Below are 26,160 nucleotides of genomic sequence, written 5' to 3'. Positions count from 1 at the left end.
CACGTTTTTCCTGTTTTCTTTCATTTTAAATGGAAAAAGTGTGTTCTTTTTGTAATGTGAAGTTGTGTTTGTGTGTGTGTGTCTGTGCAGGCTTTTACTGTAGTCTTTAGTGAGTACAGAGAAAAAGAAACCAATTCGAAACAAAGACATGGAGACACTTTTGGAGACATACAAGGTTATCACATACTGGCCTGATCTAAATCCAGAAATTTATAAAACCTTCACCATACACATATTCAAAAATCTGGCATAATTTAACTGCTTTGTTTTATTGAGCTCTCTTCCAAAACCTACTGAGCCTACATAGGCACCTTTAGAATTTAGAATTGTGTTTCTATGAACTCTATTAAAGGGGTCATGACATGAGAAATCAACGTCACATGTGCAAATACGTTTGCATATGACCGCTTCCAGAGCAATACATCGACAAATAGTTATACATCATTGCATCATAGGCCCCGCCCACTGGCGTTCAGTCACTTAAAGGATTAGTCCACTTTTAAATACACTTTTTCTGATAATTTACTCACCCCCATATCATCCAAGATGTCCATGTCTTTCTTCAGTCAAAAAGAAATTAAAGTTTTTGATGAAAACATTCCAGGATTTTTCTCCTTATAGTAGACTTCAATGGGCACCAAACAGTTGAAGGTCAAAATTAGTTTCACTGCAGCTTCAAATTGTTCAACACGATCCCAGATGAGAAATAAGGGTCTTATCTAGTGAAACCATCGCTCATTTTCTGAAAAAAATTGAAAATTATATACGTTTTAACCAGAAATGCTCATCTTGAACTAGCTCTCTTCTTCTTCTCCTCTATTTCCAGCAGTGTAGATGCTGATAAGTGTATTACTGCCCTCCACAGGTCAAAGTTTTGAACTAGTTTTTATATGCAATATGCTAGTTCAATAGTATATAACAATTAGTTCAAACTTTGGCCTGTGGAGGGCAGTACTACGCTTAGCAGCATCTACACTGCTGGAATTCTTATAGAGGAGAAGAAGAAGAGAGCTAGTTCAAGATGAGCATTTAAGGTTAAAACTTATATAATTTTAGATTTTTTTCAGAAAATGAGCGATGGTTTCACTAGATAAGACCCTTATTTCTCATCTGGGATCGTGTTGAACAATTTGAAGCTGCAGTGAAACTAATTATGACCTTCAACTGTTTGGTGCCCATTGAAGTCTAGTATAAGGAGAAAAATCCTGAAATGTTTTTATCAAAAACTTTAATTTCTTTTCGACTGAAGAAAGAAAGACATGGACATCTTGGATGACATGGGGGTGAGTAAATTATCAGGAAAAGTTTATTTAAAAGTGGACTAATCCTTTAACAGCTGACATTTGCCTACACTGGATGTGAGCGTCGTGTCGTGTCATTATAATCACTGACTCTGTCTACACTGATACAGTATACAGATGTGTTTTCAGTTTCTGACATACTCCACACACTTAAGTCTGTCGACAACAGGACAAATGGAAAAGTGAAAGAATGTTTACTTTGACAAATCCAGTTTAAACAGCGGGTTTGTGTCTCTGTATAGACTTCTGAAGGATCCCAGCATTGAAAACCAGTGGATAGTTTATTTTAATGGCGTCCTGGATTACGTTGGGAGGATTATTTGTTTGTTCGGAGCATTTTGTTTTGTAAACGAGGCTCAATGTAATGGGGAGTTCGCAAAGAAACTTTCGTTGAAAGATGAATCCATTAATAATAGTTGGTTAATTATAGGGATTATTAAACAGAAATATTACAAAATAACTGCTTACATTTTACAACTGAAGCCACTGCCGTTTTCAACCCGATCTCACAGGAAAACATAAATATTTTATTAGGTGGTGATTTTGTATAAATGTGTAAGATGTGAATTGTATGAAAAAAACAGAAAAAAAATCCACCATTGCAATGTATTCTGGGTTTTCAAAACACTTTTTCGAAGCTTTACGAATCTTTTGTTTCGAATCAGTGGTTCGGATCGCGTTTCAAACTGCCATAGTTTAAATTTCGCAACACTTATGATGTAACGAAGCCTCGTTTACTGAAATCACGTGACTTCGGCGCTCCGAACCACTGATTCGAAACAAAAGATTCGTAAAGCTTCATGAAGCAGTGCTTTGAAATCGATCACCACTAGCTATTGTTGAAAAGTCGTGAATTTGTTTTTTTTTGCCACACAAAAAGTATTCTCGTCACTTGATAATATTACAGTTGAACCACGGTAGTCACATGAACTGTTTTAAGTATGGTTTCTGTGCATCTGGAAGAGTTAATTATCTTTCTGGCAATGCAGGCCTCACCAAATTTTATCAAAAATATCTTAATTTGTGTTCCGAAGAGGAATGAAGGTCTTACGGGTTTGGAACGACATGAGGGTGAGTAATAAATGACAGAATTTTCATTTTTGGGTGAACTAACCCTTTAAGTATTGGACCTCAGCACTACTTCTGCACAATTAAAGTGCATTAAGTTCAAAATTAGCTGTTCCAATTTAGCAGACTTTAAGTATACAAGTTTAGTGTACCAAAAGGACAATTGCAGGGTATTTTTATTTATCACATAAATATGTAAATGTATTTGTAGTATACTTGGCACAAAATAAATGTAATACATTTTAGTATATTTTTTTCACTAGGGTATTAAGAGCACCCCTTAATGATGCCTTAAAATGCTGTATAGTTAGCTCATGGAATGGACCAACTGAAACTCCCTCAACCTCAATCTTTGTGGCGAGGCGAAAAGGTGAAGATACATTTTCTGAATTTAAATCATAACAGGAAGTCAAAAAGTCCTTAGGGTTAGTAGGTCAGTAAAGCTGTAAGATACAAACGATGCAGACGGAATGTGAAACTACAGGCGACTGCCTACAAACTCAGAGAAGAAAGGGTTCTGGGATTGGTAATGTATTAGGAGACCAGTTAAGGGCGTTCGTTGAGTGTGTGTATGAGTGCGTACTTGAGTCTCACACACAAACACACACTCCAGATATCATCAACAGCACTAATAATACACTATTCTAAGTAGCCAGAGAGAGAACAACAATGCAGTTTTGAGGCCTGAGTTAGCAAATATTTCACATTATTGGTCTCCCAGCTTGGGGGGAAAGTGCTAGAAAACTTTTCACACCTCTATTATTATGGGTATACAAAAGAAGCCAAATTGGTCAAAACTGATGTGTTCAGCATGTCTTTTTCTGTTTTTTGTTTCATCTGTTTTGTGTGCAGCCATCTCTCTGCACTCTCTCAAGTCATGCAATAAACACGAAAATAAACTGTTAAAAAGACAAAGACTCAGATTCAGCAAAGGAGTGCACAGATCAGTCCACAACAGGTATAGAACAAAGAGAGAAGGAGAAAGAGAGACAGAGAAGAGGATGAGAGACACAGCGAGAGTCATCGAGTGTGCGGGGTGCAGTGGTTCTGGACGTGTTCACTCAGTGCGTGGCAGGAGCTGTAGCTGTAGCTGTTGGCTCCGCTGACTCCCATGGCCCCAGCCCCAGGCCCCCCCATACCATCTCTGTCTGTCGCACCTCAAAGGATGGCTCCTCGCCCCCCTCCTCTCCCCCTTCGTCCTCCTCACCAATGTGGCAGCTCTGCATGGAGAGATATGTACGGTTAGCTTGCATTACACATACAAACAAAGACATAAGATCTTAGAAAGTTACATTTAAGACTTACTTTTGCCATAATATCAGCATATGACATGTACAGATGATCCACTTCAAGTTTACTGCAGTGGGGATGAAACAAATGTGAGAAGTGACAAATATTATCAATTTAATTGCACTGGATGAGAACAAAACTTGAAGCTGGATAATAAAAATGACTGTCTTCAGTAGTGCTGCCATTGAAGTTGTTTCGGAAATTGATGAACTTCTGCAACATCGACATTGTCATTGACTATGTTTACATGTGCACAGGGCCTAAAATTAACACTGACCAAGCGCCAAATGTGAGTAAAAATCGATGTTGGCAAGTATATGAAACTGTCTCAGTCGCCAGATGGGCGGTAACATTTTTAACAATGCAATGTTATAAGAACAAACGTGAACAACGCTCTGTACAGTTGATGGGTCAGTGCTGCATCATTACAAAATTTAAGCCTTTCTAATGTAAATATTCAAGCGCTGAAACATGCGAAAGGAAACGCTATGTGGGAAGTTCAACATCTGAATCATCCGAAGGGCGAGGCCTGAAAGCAGCGTCTCAGACAGTGAGCAAATACTACGTTGAGATCGCTTTCATGCCTTTCTGTGCTTAAACGGACAAATTCACATAAAATTATGTCAAAAAATGCCCGTCTCGATGAGTATTCTAGTAAACATAGTCAGTTATGTCTTCAGTTGAGAAAGAAAATGCATAATCTGTGCACGCTATATATACAGTCAAACCAAAAATTATTCAGACACTAGATATAATTTTTTATATTTTTTTTACTACTGGGTGCAGGACACTATAGTTCATTTATGTAAGTGAGGATAGCAAAATAAAGTAAACTGTGATATATTATACCCAAAAATTCTTAATACAGTGGACTAGCAGTAAAACTGATAAAAGTTTGGAACCAAAAATTCTTCAGACACTTTGACCTGACCATGTTTTGCTGTAGTGTTATCTGACATAATTAAGATTAATGTTTTCTGACACAGTTTAACTCTGAGATCTTGTCATATTTTATTACAATTTTTTTAAACTATAGTGAATAAACTGTATTAATGAATGAAATGTTCAAGATGTCTGAATATATTTTGGTTTGACTGTGTATATATATATATATTTATATATAAATGTGAGTTGACTTGACAAGAAATACTGTGTCAAGACATCCCGTTCACCAAACGACGGAGAGACTTGCTTACATTTTCTCGGTGAGAGCAGTGCGGCTGAAGTGAAGGATGAGCTGATGAAGGGGGTCTGGTTTTGTTTCGGTTTCTTCCTCTTCTTCCTCTTCCTGCTCCAGCGCTTTCTGCAAAAACCGACGCTATGAACAAACTGCGCTCAACAGGATGCAAACAGGGAGCAAATATACAAACTTACGGATAAGTCATCTATCATCTTGTCTTCAAACGAGTAGCCTTCTTTTTCAATCCAGTTGCGCTTGTAACCGTCAAGGAACAAGTTAGAGGCCCGGTGCCTGGAGTGAAATGAAAATCACATTTGTGCAGCTCAATTTACTCCTAATCATGAAACTAAGGTTATGTGTGTCTTCATACTTGGGGAGGTTGTAAAGTGGTGTCATTCTGAAGCAGGCCACCACTGCCTTGCGACGCTGTTTGGACAGAAGCTTGTGCCAAACTGTCTTCTTGCACTTGAATGCATGCTCAATCTGATGAAAGATAAAGAGCATGAAGAAATGGCTTAACACTAAGGAAAAAGAGTGTGGAACTGTATGTATATGTGTAAACAGGCCTCACCAGCTCAATGTAGTAGAGAACAGCTGAAACTTCCTGAACTCTCTTCACAACCTTCTCTGGTGCATCAGCATCTTCAGCTTGACCTGAGGTCTCTTTATATAGAGCCATCTGCCAGCGCATGGACGGGTCATCAACCTACAGACAGACAGAGGTGTATACATGCACACACTTACATTATACCAAAGACTTTAGATATACAATGACAGTGCACTCACATTACTATGAATGGGAGAAAGTGCAACACGCAATACGAAGGAATAAATAAAAGAGCCAAATGGCAATTGGTAAAGTCATTGCATCACTGCAGCTGCCGCTAGCTTGCTTTAGAAACAGTTCTGAGACGCACTTATGACTGCATATGCACATTGACTGGTCTAGCCTGAAAAATGCATGTTTTTTGTCATGACTTGAGTGTTTAGAAACATAATTTATGAGACAGTTGATGTCAGATTTCATTGTTCCTTTCAAATATTAAATTTAATCCAGACTGTCCTCCAAAAAAAATGACCCTATAAGGTCGTTTTTCAAGCACCTTATTATGACCTATATTTACGTTTTGAAGTCATGCGCCCTCTAGCGGGCGTAAAAATAATGACAGTGTCGTGTTACGTCTGTCGTCATGAAATGACGTATGACTGTCGTTACCAATCAAAATGCGTGTTCATTTAAATGCAGTGTGTGGACTTTTTACACCATTTCTCCTATTTCCATTTAGCAAAACTAATGTTTTATTAACGACTACACCCACCCCATCCCTAAACCTACCCTTAGTGATTTATAGTGTATATACTCTTTATGAGCACATGCGTTCCCTGGGATCAAACCCACGATCTCATGATCACATGATTGCATATTGTTATTGCAATGCTCTGCCAATTGAGCTATGTGAAACCTGAAAAATGACATAGATAAAAGGGAACAATGCATTAAAATGAAAGTGTCCTGTTGTCGATAGGGGCGCCACTTTAGTAAACGCTCCTATGGGTCGTATTTCAGGGAAGTGACAAACGACCTATATGGTCGTATAGGTTGGAGAACATGTTGATTTAATCATATGCTTGGTGAACAGATTTGGAGAATTGGATGTTTTCCCATTCAAAGATATAGGAGTGTATTTGCGTTAATGAAACAGCGCTTTAAAGATGCCTTGCCTTAGAGGGTCTTTGATTACATTGAAGACGTTTTCTTCACTTGACTGAGTCTGTACTTACCTTGCCCTGTAGATGCAGGTTATTCTGCAGAAACTCCCTCACTTCCTCATCTGTGTCTTTCTGTAACATTCAAATCATCAAAAAGTCAGCAAAAATGATACTTTTTAACAGTGTTGGGTGTAATGCATTACTAAGAAATTCAGTACTGTAATTTCATTATTTTTCCCTTGAAAAAGTAAAGTAAGGGATTACTCTTAGTTGTTCTGTAATTTAATTAGCTGCATTAAATGCTGTATAGACTACAGAGCAATTCTACATAAAACAATAGTGAATTTAACATCTAATGTTAAAATATATGTTTTTAATGTAACCTTCTCCCTTAAAATACTTTGGTCAGTTCGAGAATAAATCATTCAATTTTATATTATTTATTTGAAAGAATAGAATAAGTTTCATGTCTATCCTTGTATTGTTCAACTGGTCGAGGTTTATATGGTTTATATGATTTAGAAAGTAATTTGTAGTAAGTAACACAATATTTTTAATCTAATTACACTGTTAAAGATGTAATTACAGCTAGTAATTAATGACTATTTCAACTTACCCAAAAATGCTATTTAATATACACTACCGTTCAAAAGTCTGGGGTCAGTATGATTTTTTTTTTTTTTTAAAGAAATTAAGACTTTATTCAGCAAGGATGCATTAAAATGATCAAAAGTGACAATAAAGACATTTATAATTTAAAAAAATATATATTTTTTAAATTTAAATTAAATGCTGTTCTTTTGAACTTTTAATTCATCAAATAAACCTGAAAATATTAAGCAGCAGTTTTCAACATTGATAATAATCATAAATGTTTCTTGAGCAGCAAATCAGCATATTAGAATGATTTCTGAAGGATCATGTGACACTTCCATCACAGGAATAAATTACATTTTAAAATTTATTCAAACAAAAAACAATTATTTTAAAGGGGACCTTGATTATGATTTCACTTTTTTTTAAAGGCTGAACACCGTTACTGACAATCGTTTAAAAAAAAATTTTGTCTGTGTAAGATTCTCCAGCTTTGTTGTTGTTGAGCAACCGAAGCGTGAACTGTTAAAGCTCCGCCCTCTTCTGGAAAGGGGGCCGGGAGCAGCAGCTCATTTGCATTTAAAGGGACACACACAAAAACGCGTGTTTTTGCTCACACCCAAATAGGGGCAAATTTGACAAGCTATAATAAATGATCTGTGGGGTATTTTGAGCTGAAACCAGAAACTTATATTACATCTTGTGAAAATGGGCATAACAGTTCCCCCTTAAAATGTGTTTTTGATTGAATAAATGCAGCCTTGGTGAGCAGAAGAGACTTCTTTCAAAAACATCACACAAACTTACTGACCCCAAACTTTTATAGTATAAGAGAAAAACAAAATATTTTGCTACATGTTGTTGTATGGCAGTAAATCAACCATCCTAAGCATTCTTATATGGCTTTAACATATGGCTAAGTACCAGAGAGTAGCGGATCTTGGCCAGATTTATGAGCTCCTGGTCTGCAGGGGAGCACATGTTGAGGCCGATGGGGAGCAGTTTCTTCAGAGCCGCTACGATCAGCGAGGTCTGCACGGAATAACGGTCCCCGCGACGCTTCTTCTTGGTCCTCTCAACATCTGAGCCTCCACCCTAGAAAAATCCTGTCGAGTTAGACTAACACAACGATGCTCTTACCTAGAAAGTCAGGTTTGGCCACAAACGGGCTGTTTTGGGAAATTAATATGGGTTTGTTTTAACAAAGAACTTTGAGATATAAAAAATATATAAAATTAAGATTATTATTATTATTAAAAAAGTTTTATTAACAAAACCCATCTTTAAAAGGAGTGAATAATGTGAATATAGAAACAATTCTCTGTAAACATCTCCCTTCTGTAAGTGTCTTGTTTTTGTGAATAGATTATAATTAGCTACAGCTTTTACATGGTTAAATAACGTGTTAATGGTGGCTATTTTCTATGTATTGGGGAAATTTACCAAACTAGCGTTGAGGGACAATAACATCATGATTCAAGGGCATGTCAGTTTATTAGGAAATGTTAGTGCTAAACATACAGCATTCTCATTGTTAGTAGTGTAAGGTTGCCCACCCTCTAGCACAGCACACTTAAAAACATCACTAGGCTTTGGGGCCGCTCCATCCCTCACACACACTCTCTGAATCTGTGCCTGTAAGACGCCATTAATGGCTGTTGCCTTCTACAGCACGAGCTCCCTCTTTCAGCATGAGATGAGACAAAAGAAGAGGAAAAATGAAGATTAGACTAGAGAAAAGAGAACAGACTAGACTAGAGGAGAAGAGAGATGAGACTAGGGCTGTGCGATTAAAAAAAAAACTGTGATTCGATTTTAAAGGTGCAGTATGTAATATTGAATCTAGTGGTTGAACTGGGTACTGCAGTCCAAATTCAAAATATTGGAGAGAGTTGTTTTCCTGCCCCCTCCTCCTCAGACATGATGCACATGCGGGTTGCCAGATTGAGGACGCGCATCGAGCCTTACACTGTAAACGCATCTCCAATATTTATCCACATTTTATTATGCCTTTTGTCATAGAGCTTTTTAGATGGATGCCGAGGCTTTTTTAGATTGGGTAGTATGTGCGATCTCTGACCTGATTTGTTTGCTGGCTTCCATAGCTGCAATACGCTGTGTTTTCTGCTGGCAACCCGGAGTGATGAAATTGACAGTGGGCGGGATCACCAAGAAGAAAAACAAAATTACGACATTCCGACACGGAACGCGCATTTCAGAGTAGAATAACTGGCTGTAGCACTGTTTTCCAGAGAAACAAGTATTTGAACTTAACATTTCCTAAATCTCTGCTAAAGTATTATGATATTTTTATGCTTTAGTACAGTCAAAAATAAATAAATAAATAAAATAAAATATCACTTATATATGATATTTTATATATATATAAATATATATATCATATAGCACTTTTAAATACATTTTTTTAAAGAGTTCCAGGTTTGCTATTATTATTATTATTTTATAGTCATATTGATATAATCACAACATTTTAGACTAATAATAATAATTATTAGGATATGATATTATCTATTACAGGATTATAATGTTATTAATTAATAATAATTATTATTATTATTTTATAGTCATATTGATATAATCACAACATTTTGGACTAATAATAATAATTATTAGGATATGATATTATCTATTACAGGATTATAATGTTATTAATTAATAATAATAATTATTATTATTTTATAGTCATATTGATATAATCACAACATTTTGGACTAATAATAATAATTATTAGGATATGACATTATCTATTATAGGATTATAATATTATTAATTAATAATAATAATAATAATTATTATTATTATTATTATTATTATTATTTTATAGTCATATTGATACATAATCACAACATTGTGGACTAATTATTATTATCATTTTAAAAAAATAAACAAAATAAAAAATATACTATTGTAATAGGATATTATATTATATATTATAGGATTATAATATTATTAATTAATAATGATGATGATTATTATTATTATTTAATGGTCATATTGATATATAATCACAACTTTTTGGACTACTAATAATAATAATAATAATTATTATTATTTTTATAATTTTGAAACAAAAATATTAAACAAAATATTGTAATAGGGATACTTTACTTTAAAGTTAATAATAAGTATTTAAGAAAAATATTATAATAAAAATTACAACTGTAAAATTAAATTATAGTACTAATATTTGTCTCTTTCTTCATTTTTCAACTTTAATTTTTGGAGGAAAATGTAGGATAAGCAGGTTTGTAAACGCTTCTCATAAAAAAATCTGGTGAAATGTTTGTCATGTGTTGTTTAAAATGCATGTTATAAGCAACACAAACTTGTTTATTTAATGTTTAATAAATAGCAGCCTTTGTGATTGATAATTGTACTAATCCATATCACGATTTTCGATTATACTGTAGTCTTATTAATCATCCAGCCCTACATGAGACAAGATGAGATAAGTCAAGAGAAGAAAACAAGAGAGGAGGCATGAGAAGAGACATGAAGGCACAAGAGACAAGAGGAGAGATCAGTGGAGAGGGGGAACCCATGGTGAGGAGATAACAGATGGTGCTACAGTAATGGCCGTCTCACAGCACAGAGGAGGAGGTGCTATCCTGAAAAGTCAATAATATCATTGTGCTAGCTAACACCTAACAGAGACAAACTTTTTAGGGAAGTGAGCAAGTGAGTTGGGTTTGGGTAACATGTCAACAGAATGGACATATTAATCAAATTAAAGGAACAGAAAGTACTGGATATAGTGAATTAAACAAAGGGAGGGAAATATTAGATGAGAGATGTAATGAGAACTGTTCCCTGATAGGAAAAGCCATGTTACCAATGTGCTCATACAATTCCCTGAAATCTGTGATGGGTAATGGTTTGATTATGGAGTATTTTTGCTCCTAGTGAGGGAGCATCACCACCAGAGCTTCTGGGTGAAAAAAGGTCAAACATTAACATCAAACCGGACAACAGAAGTAAAAGAACAAGTCTGCAAGAACTTCCATCAGAGGCACATCAATCAAAATCACTGTCAGGACGATGGAACTCCGATCCAGCGGGAGTTAAAGATCCAGCTGAAGAGGGTGCCATGATCCTGAAACTAAAGTCTATGGCTGAGGGCAAACACACCTCACACACACTGGCAGCGAATGAGGGTTTGGACTTCTGGTTGGTGTGTTTATGTGTGTGTGTGTGTGAGTATTTGCCAGTGTGTGTGGGAGATCGCCATGCGATCAGCATAGCTCTTTTTTTCGTGCAGAAACACGGTCTGACCTCTCCGTCTCCGGCCTACAGACCCCGAATCCACAGCGAGACAGGACACAAAGAGAGACAGCACTGTTAAAACTTACACCCTCACAGACAGGAAAAAACGTCAATGGATCTATAATCCCACTGTGAGAGCAACAACAGTGTCTGTCCTCAACAGGACACGAGGTCAGCAGTCGTCTGAAGAAATGAGTTTCAACAAATCTAACAATTTTCATTTCACTTTAAACAAAATCAATCATTAAACAAAAACTATTTCATATGTTGGAGATGGTAAATAAAAGAACACAACATTTAGATTTAGACCCAGTTTTGTGCAGATGTCAGTGGCATTAAGTGGACAAACTCACCTTGCTCATCTTGCTTTTGCTGTCAGCAGTGAGGAAGGACATGTTGTTGATCTCATTCATCACCACAAAGTTCTGTTCCTCACGCTTGAAGTTCTGCAGATTGAAATAAAATAGTTATTAAGAGAGAATTATGTTGAATAACAAAAGAAAAAAGTGGAAAGAAACAAGAGGCAAGAGGAGATTAGAGCCATGAGAAGAGACAAAACAAACAAGAAGACATGAGATGAAAAGAAGATATGAGAAGAGAGGAGACAATATGAAAGGCTAGCATACTTTTCCAATTGTTTTCAATGGGAGCGCCGCGTTTTTTAAAGGGTTAGTTCACCCAAAAATGAAAATGATGTCATTAATGACTCACCCTCATGTCGTTCCAAACCCGTAAGACCTCCGTTCATCTTCAGAACACAGTTTAAGATATTTTAGATTTAGTCCGAGAGCTTTCTGTCCCTCCATTGAAAATGTATGTACGGTGCACTGTCCATGTCCAGAAAGGTAATAAAAACATCATCAAAGTAGTCCATGTGACATCAGAGGGTTAGTTAGAATTTGTTGAAGCATCGAAAATACATTTTGGTCCAAAAATAACAAAAACTACGACTTTATTCAGCATTGTCTTCTCTTCCAGAATCCTTTCCATTGAATTGATTCCATTGAATCCTTTCATCTGTCGGCGTTGGTAATGCACTTTTACGTTGCCGTGGTTGTTTTTGGCGATTAGGACATCCGCGGCATTTTGAAGCATCGAAAATACATTTTGGTCCAAAAATAACAAAAACTACGACTTTATCCAGCATTGTCTTCTCTTCCGGAATCCTTTCCATTGAATTGATTCCATTGAATTGATTCCATTGAATTGATTCCATTGAACTGATTCCATTGAATTGATTCCACTGAATCCTTTCATCTGTCAGCGTTGGTAATGCACTTGTCACCGTGGTTGTTTTTGGCGATTAGGACATCTGCGACATGCACACTTACGCACCATTTTAAAAAATATAGCAATACCAAAATACAAACAATGTAGAATAGCTTGAATACAGCGTGCGTCTCCCTCAGACTGTAAACGAAGCTCGGGTGCACCAGATAACACGTCAGCAGTATCTTACATCAGCAGCGTCACTGCAGAGTCGTGAACCACACTCCGGAGCAGAAGGGGGCGGTAATGCACCAATAAGCTGGATGCCAACCGCCGTAAAACAGGAAAGAAGAAGATGAAGCGGAGTCGTGAAGGCGAATTGACAACAGACCCGGAAGAGAAGACAATGCTGAATAAAGTCGTAGTTTTTGTTATTTTTGGACCAAAATGTATTTTCGATGCTTCAAAATGTCGCGGATGTCCTAATCGCCAAAACAACCACAGCGACGTAATAGTGCATTACCAACACCGACAGATGAAAGGATTCAATGGAATCAGTTCAATGGAATCAATTCAATGGAAAGGATTCAGGAAGAGAATACAATGCTGAATAAAGTCGTAGTTTTTGTTATTTTTGGACCAAAATGTATTTTCGATGCTTCAACAAATTCTAACTAACCCTCTGATGTCACATGGACTACTTTGATGATGTTTTTATTACCTTTCTGGACATGGACAGTATACTGCACACACATTTTCAATGGATGGACAGAAAGCTCTCGGATATAAATCTAAAATATCTTAAACTGTGTTCCGAAGATGAATGAGGGTGAGTCATTAATGACATAATTTTCATTTTTGGGTGAACTAATCCTTTAAGCGCCACGAGTGTAACGAGGTGCTGAGTGTCTTTTTCACACTGAAGCATTTTTTCCCGGTCACTTCGAGTTGAAGAACGTTCAACTTTAAGTAAAACACTGCACTCATCACTGTCACTTTTTATCCAGGCGTCCAATCAGAGTGGAGGAGAGGCGGGACAAATACTACACCAATCAACTATCACAACATTCTTGCTGTACAACGACATCAAAGGAACAAAATGGTTGAGAAATTAATATTGCTGGTCTCCGAACATATATAGCAAGTACTCTACATTGTGTCGACATTTTTAGCCTGAAACAAACTATCTGCTAAATCAGCCACAGATATTCCATATCATAGCAACAAAGCATCTCAACTGAAAAAAAAAACGCTGCGATGTCGAAGCGCTCTCAACCGTTCACAGATTGTCTAGCATTTTCAGCTGGATAAAAACGCTTTGGTGGACACACGGCCTAAGGGTATGTTTTACATGACAACAATGCATTGAAAACAAAAAAGTTTTATGTACAGATGACAACATGGTCAAAACAATCCCCGTTCACATGGATGCACAAAAACGACTAAAATATTACGACTGCTGTATTATGCATGGCAGGTCAAACAATGTTGAACACGTAACACACGTGTGCATGAGTTTTCACAAATTGGAGTTTTTGTAGTTTACACCGAGACGATAACGATATCGTTTTCAAAAACCAGCACTTTGAAACCCGTTTTCAGACCCCAAAACGCCATTTTCATGTAAATGAATGGCCAAAACACATTAAAAGTTTTCCGTTTTCAGTTGAAAACGGTGTTGTGTAAATGCCCCCCAAGAGATAAGAAAAGACTAGTGAAGAGACAAGAAAGAAACAGACTTACGTGAGATTTGGACCAGAAGATGAAGACTTCTCCAACCATCCTGAAGAGGTCCTCAGCATCAGGGTCAGGACAGGTCAACCACCTCGCCCTTTAAACGACACAAAGACCCAAATCAGAGAAGATAATCTTCCTCCTGACGATCTTCTAATAAAAATAAAGGATGCGGATGAGTGATACCTGTTGTTGTCCACGTATCGGATGAGTAGCGGGTAAAGAGCATACAGATCCCTGCAGAGCACAGCGAACTCATCGCGAATGGTTCCCTCTTCGCTGTCCACCTCTGTCTTTCCCTCCATACGCAGCTGCTCCTCCTCGGCCACCACCTTTCCACTGCGTTTCTTCAGCTTCTCCATGGTGGGGATAAAGTGGGACTTGAGCATCTCCGGCTTCGCTCTGCTCACGATGGGCTGAGCAAACACTGCGAAGAAGAAGTCCATAAGTAAATCATCAGTATTGACTGCTAAGACTGGTTTGAAAATAGCATTTTCTCGATTTCAAATGATTCTCATTTTGATCAACCGATATTGATTCTTAAATCCCAAGAATAGATCCAGGGCCATAGAGGGGGCCAATTTCAGATCAGGATTTCATTCCCAAGACCCAACAGGAATATAGATCAATAAAAAATAACTTTTTAAGCAAACATTCAAATCAAACTTATTGATAGGTACTAACGGTGTTGAAATGAACCATTTCTAGGATGCATCACGATGTGGACGTGGACCATTCTGCATCGATGCAGTAATATACCATAATCGATTATAGCCTACTGACGTTCCTCTGATGTCATTTGTCCTCAAGCTAGCATAAAATGGTGGAGGGAATCGAGAACCGAACTGAATCAGATTGCAAGCTTGTGAATCAAAATTGGATCGAAATGTGAAATTTGTGTCAATGTCAATGTCATTCACTGCCGAATCCAAGTTTAGCTTTTTCTCACCTGCCAATCTCTTCATCCAGGAAGCTTCGTCAATGCCCAGGTTGTTGACAACAATCTTCATGATGCTACCCAAGAGCTGATTGAGATGTTCGGAGGTAACGTCAGTGCACAGACAGCCCTCCTGCTCGGGGAAGTTCTCCGGGCCCCTCTCCCACCAGCGGGGAAGGTAGTTGCACAGCATGGGCAGGGCGATCTCAATCACGTGGGGCATCTCTGTGTAACGGGCCCCGGACTCTGCCAGATCCCCGATCTCTTTCATCAACACGTCCAGTTCAGGAATGTCCAGACACAGTTCCTGCACTTGACTGGGCAGACCCAGAACTAAAACATGGACGATAAGGGAGTTAAGGAAGCGCTAGTTGATCGCAACAACCATTGATGTTCAGAGCGAGCTACTGACTTGTTCTCTCTCGTGGGGTTTTGGTGGTGTACACAGAGTATGCGTTGAACTCGTTGAGGTTAGGCTCCAGGAAGGCAACAGGCATGGCAGCAGCCAGATGAGCCAGACACTCTCCTAGAGCTGGTCTTTGGCTGTGTGGTACCACACCATAACATTCATTAACATGGTTCATATAGAAACAAACACTCATACATAAAGCTGTTTCCTTACTTCTCAACATGAGGGGTCTTTACAGTGCCCAGGGAATAGATACTGCACATGATACGGTAACAGGATATCTGCAAGTCATCCACTGAGTGATGAAGGAAAAGAGAAAAAAATGAGGGACAGTGTGATTTTCCTTGTGTCTCAGTGGCTAAAAACGGGAAACTTTGTATGCGATTTGGCCGTTCATTTACACGACAATGGGGAGGCTGAAAATGCAAACTTTTGAAAATGGGTTTCAAAGTGCACGTTTTTGAAAATTATACCGTTATCGCCTTCATGTAAACTACTAAAACGTGAATTTGTGGAAACGGTGACGTCATGCGCATGTTTATTACCTGTTCAGTCTACAGACGAGCAGTGTTTCTTTAGAGAGAGACATCGCCAATTACTGGCCTGGCATGAATAATAATTGTTTTCGCGAATCCGTGTGAAAAGGGATCATTTTGACAACATTGTCATCTTTGTGTGAGAGAAAACTTGACAGTTTTTAGTACATCGTTGCCGTGTAACTTACAACTACAATATCACAACTATTACCACATTTATTCTTATTTTGCATTTATTAACTCTTGATTAATTGTTATTTATTGTTATAATGTTATTTGTTGAAGAGTTTTCAGAACAAATTAAATTAAATACTACTGATTTACACACTTTTCTCTATTTGTATTCATTTATATTTTATTAATTTACACTATTAAATTAAAACTTATTTACAACATTTTCACTATTATTAAGTTACATTAATTAGTACTACTTGCTTATGCCATTTTCATCATTATAAGTTTAGTTACATTAAATTAAATGACACTTATTTATGCCATTTTTTTATTTTTGTTATTTTCACTTTTTTATGTTAAATGAAGCACATTAAAGGGATAGTTCACCCAAAAATGAAAATTATTCCATGATTTACTCACCCTCAAGCCATCCTAGGTGTATATGACTATCCTCTTTCAGATGAACACAATCAGAGATATATTTAAAAATATCTTTAGTCCTCCAAAGTTTATAATGTTTGTGAATGGCTGCCCAAATTTTGAAGACAAAAAAAATGAAATGACAAAAAATGAAACACAAATGCATTAATTCGCTTCAGAAGGCCTTTATTAAACCCCCTGGAGTCGTATGGATTATTTTTTTTATGGATGGGTGCATTTTGTTGTCTTCAAAATTTGGGCAGCCATTCACAACCATTAATTTTTGGGTGAACTATCCCTTTAATGCCAGATACAGATCTCAATCACGTGGGGCATCTTTGTGTAACGGATCCAGGACTCTGCCAGATCCCCGATCTCTTTCATCAACATGTCCAGCTCAGAAATGTCCAGACAGTTCCTGCACGTGACTGGGCAGACCCAAAACTAAAATTGTAACACTGTATGATTTTAGCCCTGATTTCACTCGCCAAAAGTGTTGAGGAAAAAGTAGACAAATGCCCGAAATCTGAGGCAAATCAGTGTTCGTAATTGTGAGTGTGAAAGACACAGAGAGAGAAGCGCTGAAGCGTCGCCAATGCCTGTGAAATATTTAGCATGCTAAATATCTGGACAAAGTCAAGAGTCATGCAGTGTGAAACGCGTTTTGACTGGAAATTGCATCGGAAATTGACATGGAAATCACACAATAGCAACTAAATGGTACCCCAGACAGTCAACTAGTGTTCAATTTAATTCCTGCCACCAATTAATTAATCTATTTATATATTAATTAAATGTACTCTGCTATATAGGTTAAATTCAGTCACTTTAAATGACTCTCATGAAAACCTATGAAAATATCTCACAGATGACATCATCTCCAAACTGGTGCTGGGCGATGTGGTCGAACAGAGAAGTGAGCACTGGCAGAAGAGCAGTGGTGGTGTAGCTTATGTTCTGAGATACACCTTTCACCTTTCAGAGGGGAGAGACGGGCTCAATTTAGAAACTTTGACAAAGAACAAAAGAACATCTCAGAGAACAGGACTATATTTACATCTGACCTGGTTTTTGGTAGACACCTTCCCCAATTTGAGGTTCTCAACCATTTTTTCAATATCATCGGCAGCACTCTCAAAGAAAGAGCGCAGACCAGCCTTCACAATCTCAGGCCCAGATTTCATCACAGTCCTGGAAGAGAAGCAAAAAATAAGCATTTAATACATAAATATGGAAGCCCGTTTCCGCCACAAAAAAAAAAAAAAAAAGATTAATTGCGACTTTTTTTCTCAGAATTCTGACTTTTTTTCTCGCAATTGCAACTTTATATCTCAGAATTGTGACTTTATATCTCAGAATTGCGACTTTATATCTCAGAATTGTGACTTTATATCTCAGAATTGTGACTTTATATCTCAGAATTGCGACTTTATATCTCAGAATTGTGACTTTATATCTCAGAATTGTGACTTTATATCTCAGAATTGCGACTTTATATCTCAGAATTGTGACTTTATATCTCAGAATTGCGACTTTATCTCAGAATTGCGACTTTATATCTCAGAATTGTGACTTTATATCTCAGAATTGCGACTTTATATCTCAGAATTGCGACTTTATATCTCAGAATTGTGACTTTATATCTCAGAATTGCGACTTTATCTCAGAATTGCGACTTTATATCTCAGAATTGTGACTTTATATCTCAGAATTGTGACTTTATATCTCAGAATTGTGACTTTATATCTCAGAATTGTGACTTTATATCTCAGAATTGTGACTTTATATCTCAGAATTGCGACTTTATATCTCAGAATTGTGACTTTATATCTCAGAATTGCGACTTTATCTCAGAGTTGCGACTTTATATCTCAGAATTGTGACTTTATATCTCAGAATTGTGACTTTATATCTCAGAATTGCGACTTTATCTCAGAATTGCGACTTTATAACTCAGAATTGTGACTTTATATCTCAGAATTGCGACTTTATATCTCAGAATTGTGACTTTATATCTCAGAATTGCGACTTTATATCTCAGAATTGTGACTTTATATCTCAGAATTGTGACTTTATATCTCAGAATTGCGACGTTATATCTCAGAATTGTGACTTTATATCTCAGAATTGCGACGTTATATCTCAGAATTGCGACTTTATATCTCAGAATTGTGACTTTATATCTCAGAATTGCGACTTTATATCTCAGAATTGTGACTTTATATCTCAGAATTGCGACTTTATATCTCAGAATTGTGACTTTATATCTCAGAGTTGCGACTTTATATCTCAGAATTGCGACTTTATATCTCAGAATTGCTACTTTATATCTCAGAATTGCGACTTTATATCTCAGAATTACTACTTTATATCTCAGAATTGCGACTTTATATCTCAGAATTGCGACTTTATATCTCAGAATTGCGACTTTATATCTCAGAATTGTGACTTTATATCTCAGAATTGCGACGTTATATCTCAGAATTGCGACTTTATATCTCAGAATTGCGACTTTATATCTCAGAATTGCGACTTTATATCTCAGAATTGTGACTTTATATCTCAGAATTGCGACTTTATATCTCAGAATTGTGACTTTATATCTCAGAATTGCGACTTTATATCTCAGAATTGCGACTTTATATCTCAGAATTGCTACTTTATATCTCAGAATTGCGACTTTATATCTCAGAATTGCGACTTTATATCTCAGAATTGCGACTTTATATCTCAGAATTGTGACTTTATATCTCACTCTTGCGTGTGTTTGGTTATCAAAGTTTATATGTGAATAAAAGCCTAAAGAAATATGTTCTTCATATAAACTGATTGTGTCTTTTCAGATGACTTGGATTAAACTGCTCGATTCATATGGATTTATTTTATGATCTCTATTTGAAGCGTAAAGAGTTTTGGGTGAATAGACTTTCAATGTCAAAAGACATACCTGGCGTCCAGTGAGCGGGAAAGAATATGAAGGCAGTTGACCACTGCGGTTGCATCAGTGCCTGCACACACAAACATTCAGAGCATGACACAGGCCTTAAACTATCACCTACAATTAGCCTACAACATATGGACTGAGGCTACTATGCTACGATATATGACACTGATATAGAATGAAGAGGTATAATAAAAGCCAAAGCAGATATTCTTCTGAAATACCGAGCCAACACTGCAAACAATGCACCAACTTAAGCAAAGCACTGCAAATCATTAGAGAACCACTCAGAGAGAGAGAGAGAGAGAGAAAGAAAGAAAGAAAGAAAGAAAGAAAGAAAGAAAGAAAGAAAGAAAGAAAGAAAGAAAGAAAGAAAGAAAGAAAGAAAGAAAAAAAGAAAGAGTGGAGGGAGATAAAACCATCGAGACCTATTAGGAACGGATAAATGGAACAGCAAATAAATGCAACTATTAGGAACGGATGTACCGATGGTGCGAAACATTAAAGAAAAAGGGAAAGACGATGGAAAAATTAAATGTGCAATCGGGCCATCATGCAGCATTCTTACCAAAGAGGGAAACCCTGTGTCTCACCAGACCGGCCAACTTACAGAAGATACTGAGATAGAAGATACATAGATAGAAAAAGAAGAAAAAAAGAGGGGTGGAGGGTTGGGAAAGAGAGAATGGCATGAAAAGGAATAAAATGGTGAGGTTAAGATGATGGAAAGTAGGAGTAAAATAATGTGATCCAAAGAAGATAGATGTAACAAAAGGATGAGGGGACCCGTGGGAAAATACTCCAGGAGGGGGCAGAGAGAAAACCACAGGCAAGAAGAAGTGTGAGGAACAGAGAGGACGTGACAGGTCAAAACTAACATCATTAAAAAAAGTTCTGTAAACGTCATCAAATTAAAATTTTTAACCCTCTGGTGCTGTTCTGTCATTTTTCCCGTCAATTTTAAGTTTTTACATTTAATTTTGTACTTCATCAGAACGGTGCAAAACTTAGTAAAGGTTCTGGCACTTGCTATGTGAGAAAAAAAAATCATGGACATGATTTGAAAAGGTTCAAATGTTCCTGCAAAAAATAGCCTGTCACACTTGTATTCTTCGCCATCAAAAATGACCGCATTGGAAATGAATAGGAGACGAATTTCATCTAGTGGAAACGTTTGGTACTGCGCTCAAACAAAATCTTACTGAAAGCTAATTTTTTGAGATATCAACCTCAAATTTAGATTTATCTTTGATTTTCTCACAATTTTAGAGTTAAATTTTTGGTAAAATATATATTTCATATAAAATTTAAAAAAAATTATTTTTGTACATTTTTCATAATAATAAACTTAAAGTTCTATAACTTTTTTTTTTTAGTTTCACTTTTTAACTTTTATACATGTCAGCAATAATCTGTCACGTGTTTTCTTTAAAGAGACCAAACTTCAAGATTTACAACACTTTAAGTTTCGTCTTCAGGCCTATGCCCAAAAAGTGGTAAACAGGTAATAAATGGATTATAACTATTCCATAAATATAATTTACTACCATAAAATCCCCTAAAAATCCAAAATATTAAATAAAAAAAAAACATTATCGCACTAAAATATAGTACTTTCATTTCATTTAAAGGTGCCCTAGATTCAAAAATTGAATTTACCTCAGCATAGTTAAATAACAAGAGTTCAGTACATGGAAATGACATACAGTGAGTCTCAAACTTCATTGTTTCCTCCTTCTTATGTAAATCTCATTTGTTTAAAAGACCTCCGAAGAACAGGCGAATCTCAACATAACACCGACTATTACGTAACATTTGGGATCATTAATATGTACGCCTCCAATTTTTGCATATGTCAGCCCATGTTCAAGGCATTACACAAGGGCAGCCAGTAACGTCTGGATCTGTGCACAGCTGAATCATCAGACTAGGTAAGCAAGCAAGAACAATAGCGAAAAATGGCAGATGGAGCGATAATAACTGACATGATCCATGATATCATGATATTTTTAGTGATATTTGTAAACTGTCTTTCTAAATGTTTCGTTAGCATGTTGCTAATGTACTATTAAATGTGGTTAAAGTTACCATCGTTTCTTACTGTATTCACGGAGACAAGGCTGTCGTTATTTTCATATTTTCAGTCTGTATAATTCATAAACACAACTTCATTCTTTATAAATCTCTCCAACAGTGTAGCATTAGCCATTAGCCACGGAGCATAGCCTCAAATTCATTCAGAATCAAATGTAAACATCCAAATAAATACAATACTCACATAATCCGACGCATGCATGCAGTATGCATGACGAACACTTTGTAAAGATCCATTTTGAGGGTTATATTAGCTGTGTAAACTTTGTTTATGCTGTTTAAGGCAAGCGCGAGCTCTGGGGGCGGAGAGCGCGCGATTTAAAGGGGCCGCAACCTGAATCGGCGCATTTCTAATTATGCCCCAAAATAGGCAGTTAAAAAAAAAATCTATGGGGTATTTTGAGCTGAAACTTCACAGACACATTCAGGGGACACCTTAGACTTATATATTACATCTTGTAAAAAAACATTCGATGGCACCTTTAAATTATAAAAAAGGTAATTTTTGACCACCACTCAAGCAGCACCAGAGGGTTAAGGTACATAAAAATATGACTAAGCCAGTGGTTCCCAACCCTGGTCCTGAAGTACCCCAAACAATGCACATTTTTAATGTCTCTCATATCTGACACACCCATCTGAGGTCTTGGATTCTTTGGGTGCTTCTCAAATGGAAAGCTGCATCCTAGTAAGGCTGCATATCTTGGCTGACACATCATTAAGCATCGCAGAAGGCTGTCTTGATTTGAAGGATCATTAGCCTTTGTTTTGCGCCCTTCATGCAGCTCACTTTGAAGTGAATCCTATCCGTCCTTCAATGACCCACAATCCTTTGGACACATTTCAATTCACAAGAAAGAACTGCGGGAACATGTGTGACGAAGCCATGCTCACTTACTAGACCGTCTCATTCTAGCGGGCTAAGGAGGACTCTAGCGTACATTCCTCCAAAGGCCTCGACTAGGAAGGGCACAACCTCACTAGAATGCAGCCTTCCATTTGAGAAGCATCCTTTACTAATGAACTGATGAGTTGAGTCAGGTTTGTTTGATTAGGTAAGCATAAATTAATGTGCAGTGTTGGGGTACTTCAGGGACAGGGTTGGGAACCACTGGACTAGGGTACCACAGAAAAAATGAAGATCTGTAGCATTAGTTACCTAGCAATCATCTCCTTCTCCTTGTTGGAGGCATGACCACCACTGCCCAGCACTTTTGCAGGTGTGGACAGGAAATACAGGCAGTGATTCTTAAAGTACTGGTTCACCAATGGAAGCAGAATCTACATGAAGAGAATATAAAGAGGAAGAGGAAAGTGTGAGAGGCTGTGATCCGTAGGATGGAAAGTCTGTATCTCTTCCAACTAATTCCACGAGCTCCGTTTCATTTAGCATGCACTCATTGCCGGTCAAAGGTGTCTCACCTTGGCAAAGAATTTAATCTCCTGTTCGTGAGGAGATTTCTCCACTCTTCCACTGCTCACAACGGCCTCTAGAGTAACAAACATGCAGAAAATTAATCAAAAACACCTACATCAAGAATTCTTTGGATTTAAGAAATTACTGCTATGAATGTATACCAAGATGAGCAATAAACTCCTGCGCGATCTCCATCCACTTCAACAGCTTCTGCAGGAACCCGTAAGCAAAACGCTTCTCAATGGAGGAAATCTCCTGCTCCATGTCCTTCAAACCCCTAAAGAAGAAAAATACAACATGAGATGAGTATATTTTTCCACCTCATTACATTTTTAACATATGCATGAGGGAAGAACTAAACTTGGTTAAGGTATTTATCTGACAAAATTATTTTGAAAAAAGGCAAACTACAACTACATGTTTTATTTTACAATGCAAAAAGAAATGCATTGAATAACAGGCTCACAGGAAAAAGCATACACTGACTACAGCATAATCATTAGTTCTCCCTTGTTTTGCGAAGTAATTTCTTTGTATGGCAGCATGGTAAAAAATTATATCCACACAATTTGGCATGTTTAATTGCACAATTCACAAATAAAACAATTGACTCCAAAGCACAACTATGCAATATGCTTAGAAAATATTTAACACATTTTTCTTATTTTTGAATAAAGGGTGAAGATGTCAATTTTCATCACTTTTGGCCACTACCGTATGTATACATGATCGATGTTTGGAGATAAAGTTTTTGGGGTATTCTTGTATATTTGTGGGAAATATTATTGCTTTTCTTGTTTACAGACTTTCTGCTTAATGCATAATGACACCTCTGGATCTTATCACATTAACATCGAAGGACAGCAAAATTTCATTTGTGTTTTAAGCCATTTTTGTTGTACCTGGTGACAGCATATCCATTGAGCTGGAGGAATTTGAGCAGGTCTTGGGCTTTCTCTCTGTCTCTTGCCTTCTCTTTGGCCGTCAACGTATCATATGGTACCAGCAAAGGATGGGTGCCACCACCTATAAACACAAAAAAACACAAAAACTAGCATGGTTTATGTTATGAGCATTATTTTGTGCAGTCATACGGTGAACAAAATAAACAATCTTACCCTTGGATTGTAGCTCCATCTTCTTCTTGCGACCCCAGGTGTTATGATAATTCTCAGCAAGCTGTTCTGCCATAGACTGAACAGATGGAAACATGAGGAATGATGCAATCACAAGCGTTTCTGAATGTCTTATACTGAATGAATATAAATAATATATACCTGTAGCTCTCTGGACAAGGCCATGCCTGTCAGTTCCACGGGCTGGGGAGAGTATCCCTGGCTGGGATCATAGGTGGCCTGCAGGAGATGTATATATAGGTAGAATATTGGGTTTCTACAAACATACAATTTCCTTCTTCTTTGTTCCAACTTTCTGTTACCTGAGCAGTCTGGGAGATCTTCCTGGTGGTCTTCACCTCGGTTTTCTCAGTCTCTCCGTCTCTGGCTTTCTCCAGAGTCCATTCCCACGCCAGCATGGCCTTGATGGACTCTTTAATGGGCCAGCGATAGATCTCCTTATCCTAGAGAGAGAATACAAAAGGGAGGCTGACCTTGACTTTGGGCAACCAACTGTCAAAACAAAGCCAATAGACAGCTTTTAATAAAGATATGTTTCAAAGAAGATCCATTCAGACCTTCTCAGAGAAAGTCTTGTATGGCCGCAGCATGGGGTGAGTTTTGCCGTTCTCATCTAGGACCTCTCCATATGTCCAGTTGTTTTGGATCTGGAAAATGGAAACAAAAGGTTAAAAGCCTATTCTCAATCCTTCAACGCATTTGGCTTTCAAAAAATGAGCACAAGTGCTGATACTGACCTTTTCAAAAGCCCATCTATCATGCGTGTGCTCAGCATATTTGTTAATGAAGGCATCAAGTCTCTCAGGAATGATGGTGCTGCAAAGAAACAAAAAGGAAACAGAATTGTCTGTTGTTGTTGTTGTTGTTGTTCATTTGAATACAAATCTTTTAATGACTCCCTCAAAAGAATTCTTTGTGTTGATCAGCTAAGGAGGAAAAAAGAGAAAATCTGTTTCTTCCATTCAATAGGACTATATTGAAAGAAATAAAACATTTATATGATTATTATTTAAATTACAAAAATTAAACAAATCCATAAATAAATATATTACTATTGCAATAATGCTATTGTACTGTAAAATATTTTTTTAAATATTTATTTTAATATTAATATTATTTTTATTAATATTTAAGTATTAAGTAATAACAACAATTCAAAATAATATTTTATTTTTTATTATTATTTAATTTATAAAAATTAAATAAATCAACAAATATATTACTATTGCAATAATAACATTGTATACTGTAAAATAAAAATAAAACAAGTATTTAATAGTAATAATAACAATAATAATAATTTTACAGAACAACAGTAAAATTATATTCATTACAATTCTAATATTTATGGCTTTCTTAATTTCTTTGGTTTCAACAGTTAAACAATAGAGCTTTTATTTTGGCAGAAAAAAACACTGGGAGACCTTAAATTCTATAATTCTATATCTTCTAAAACTTCTATTTTGCTGCCATTTTTACAAATGATTCTCAAATCATCAAATTTGGGAAGATGTTTGGTGCATGCTGCAGTTTCAAATGAATACAGATACCCTGTATCTGTATAAATACAGAAAAAGCACATACCTGAAATATACAAATACAGTGGCATGAAAAAGTATGTGAACCCCTTACAGAATCTGTGAAAATGAGAATTATTTTAATAAAATAAGAGGGATAATAAAAAATGCATGTTATTTTTTGTTTAGTACTGTCCTGAGTAAGATAT

At 36.7% G+C, this 26,160-nt stretch overlaps 1 protein-coding gene across 15 annotated transcripts in view; it reads right to left on the bottom strand.

Moving 5' to 3' along the window:
* ryr1b (ryanodine receptor 1b (skeletal)) overlaps window positions 1–26,160 on the bottom strand; it is a 123,620-nt gene that overhangs the window by 33,391 nt on the left and 64,069 nt on the right. For 9 of the 15 annotated variants that reach the window (XM_048168722.1, XM_048168708.1, XM_048168714.1 and 6 more), the window contains exons 53-80: window positions 25,172–25,250; window positions 24,992–25,081; window positions 24,737–24,877; window positions 24,576–24,653; window positions 24,417–24,492; window positions 24,201–24,324; window positions 23,460–23,575; window positions 23,304–23,371; window positions 23,041–23,162; window positions 20,356–20,405; window positions 19,794–19,854; window positions 17,911–18,037; window positions 17,713–17,821; window positions 15,930–16,011; window positions 15,720–15,850; window positions 15,320–15,640; window positions 14,557–14,797; window positions 14,380–14,467; window positions 11,781–11,873; window positions 11,437–11,451; window positions 8,068–8,238; window positions 6,622–6,681; window positions 5,411–5,545; window positions 5,210–5,322; window positions 5,034–5,130; window positions 4,856–4,962; window positions 3,675–3,726; window positions 3,509–3,589 (exon numbers count right to left, since the gene is read on the bottom strand). In XM_048168722.1, the coding sequence (XP_048024679.1) occupies window positions 3,509–3,589; window positions 3,675–3,726; window positions 4,856–4,962; window positions 5,034–5,130; window positions 5,210–5,322; window positions 5,411–5,545; window positions 6,622–6,681; window positions 8,068–8,238; window positions 11,437–11,451; window positions 11,781–11,873; window positions 14,380–14,467; window positions 14,557–14,797; window positions 15,320–15,640; window positions 15,720–15,850; window positions 15,930–16,011; window positions 17,713–17,821; window positions 17,911–18,037; window positions 19,794–19,854; window positions 20,356–20,405; window positions 23,041–23,162; window positions 23,304–23,371; window positions 23,460–23,575; window positions 24,201–24,324; window positions 24,417–24,492; window positions 24,576–24,653; window positions 24,737–24,877; window positions 24,992–25,081; window positions 25,172–25,250 (3,028 nt within the window). The remainder of the gene's footprint in view (window positions 1–3,508; window positions 3,590–3,674; window positions 3,727–4,855; window positions 4,963–5,033; window positions 5,131–5,209; window positions 5,323–5,410; window positions 5,546–6,621; window positions 6,682–8,067; window positions 8,239–11,436; window positions 11,452–11,780; window positions 11,874–14,379; window positions 14,468–14,556; window positions 14,798–15,319; window positions 15,641–15,719; window positions 15,851–15,929; window positions 16,012–17,712; window positions 17,822–17,910; window positions 18,038–19,793; window positions 19,855–20,355; window positions 20,406–23,040; window positions 23,163–23,303; window positions 23,372–23,459; window positions 23,576–24,200; window positions 24,325–24,416; window positions 24,493–24,575; window positions 24,654–24,736; window positions 24,878–24,991; window positions 25,082–25,171; window positions 25,251–26,160) is intronic. The other 6 variants (XM_048168712.1, XM_048168723.1, XM_048168717.1 and 3 more) reach the window with 3 other exon arrangements.

The sequence above is a fragment of the Megalobrama amblycephala genome, linkage group LG19, assembly GCF_018812025.1.
Source record: "Megalobrama amblycephala isolate DHTTF-2021 linkage group LG19, ASM1881202v1, whole genome shotgun sequence".
Lineage (NCBI taxonomy): Eukaryota > Metazoa > Chordata > Actinopteri > Cypriniformes > Xenocyprididae > Megalobrama > Megalobrama amblycephala.
Note: the sequence above shows the minus strand (reverse complement) of the source record. Positions and strands in the feature narration are given on the sequence as shown.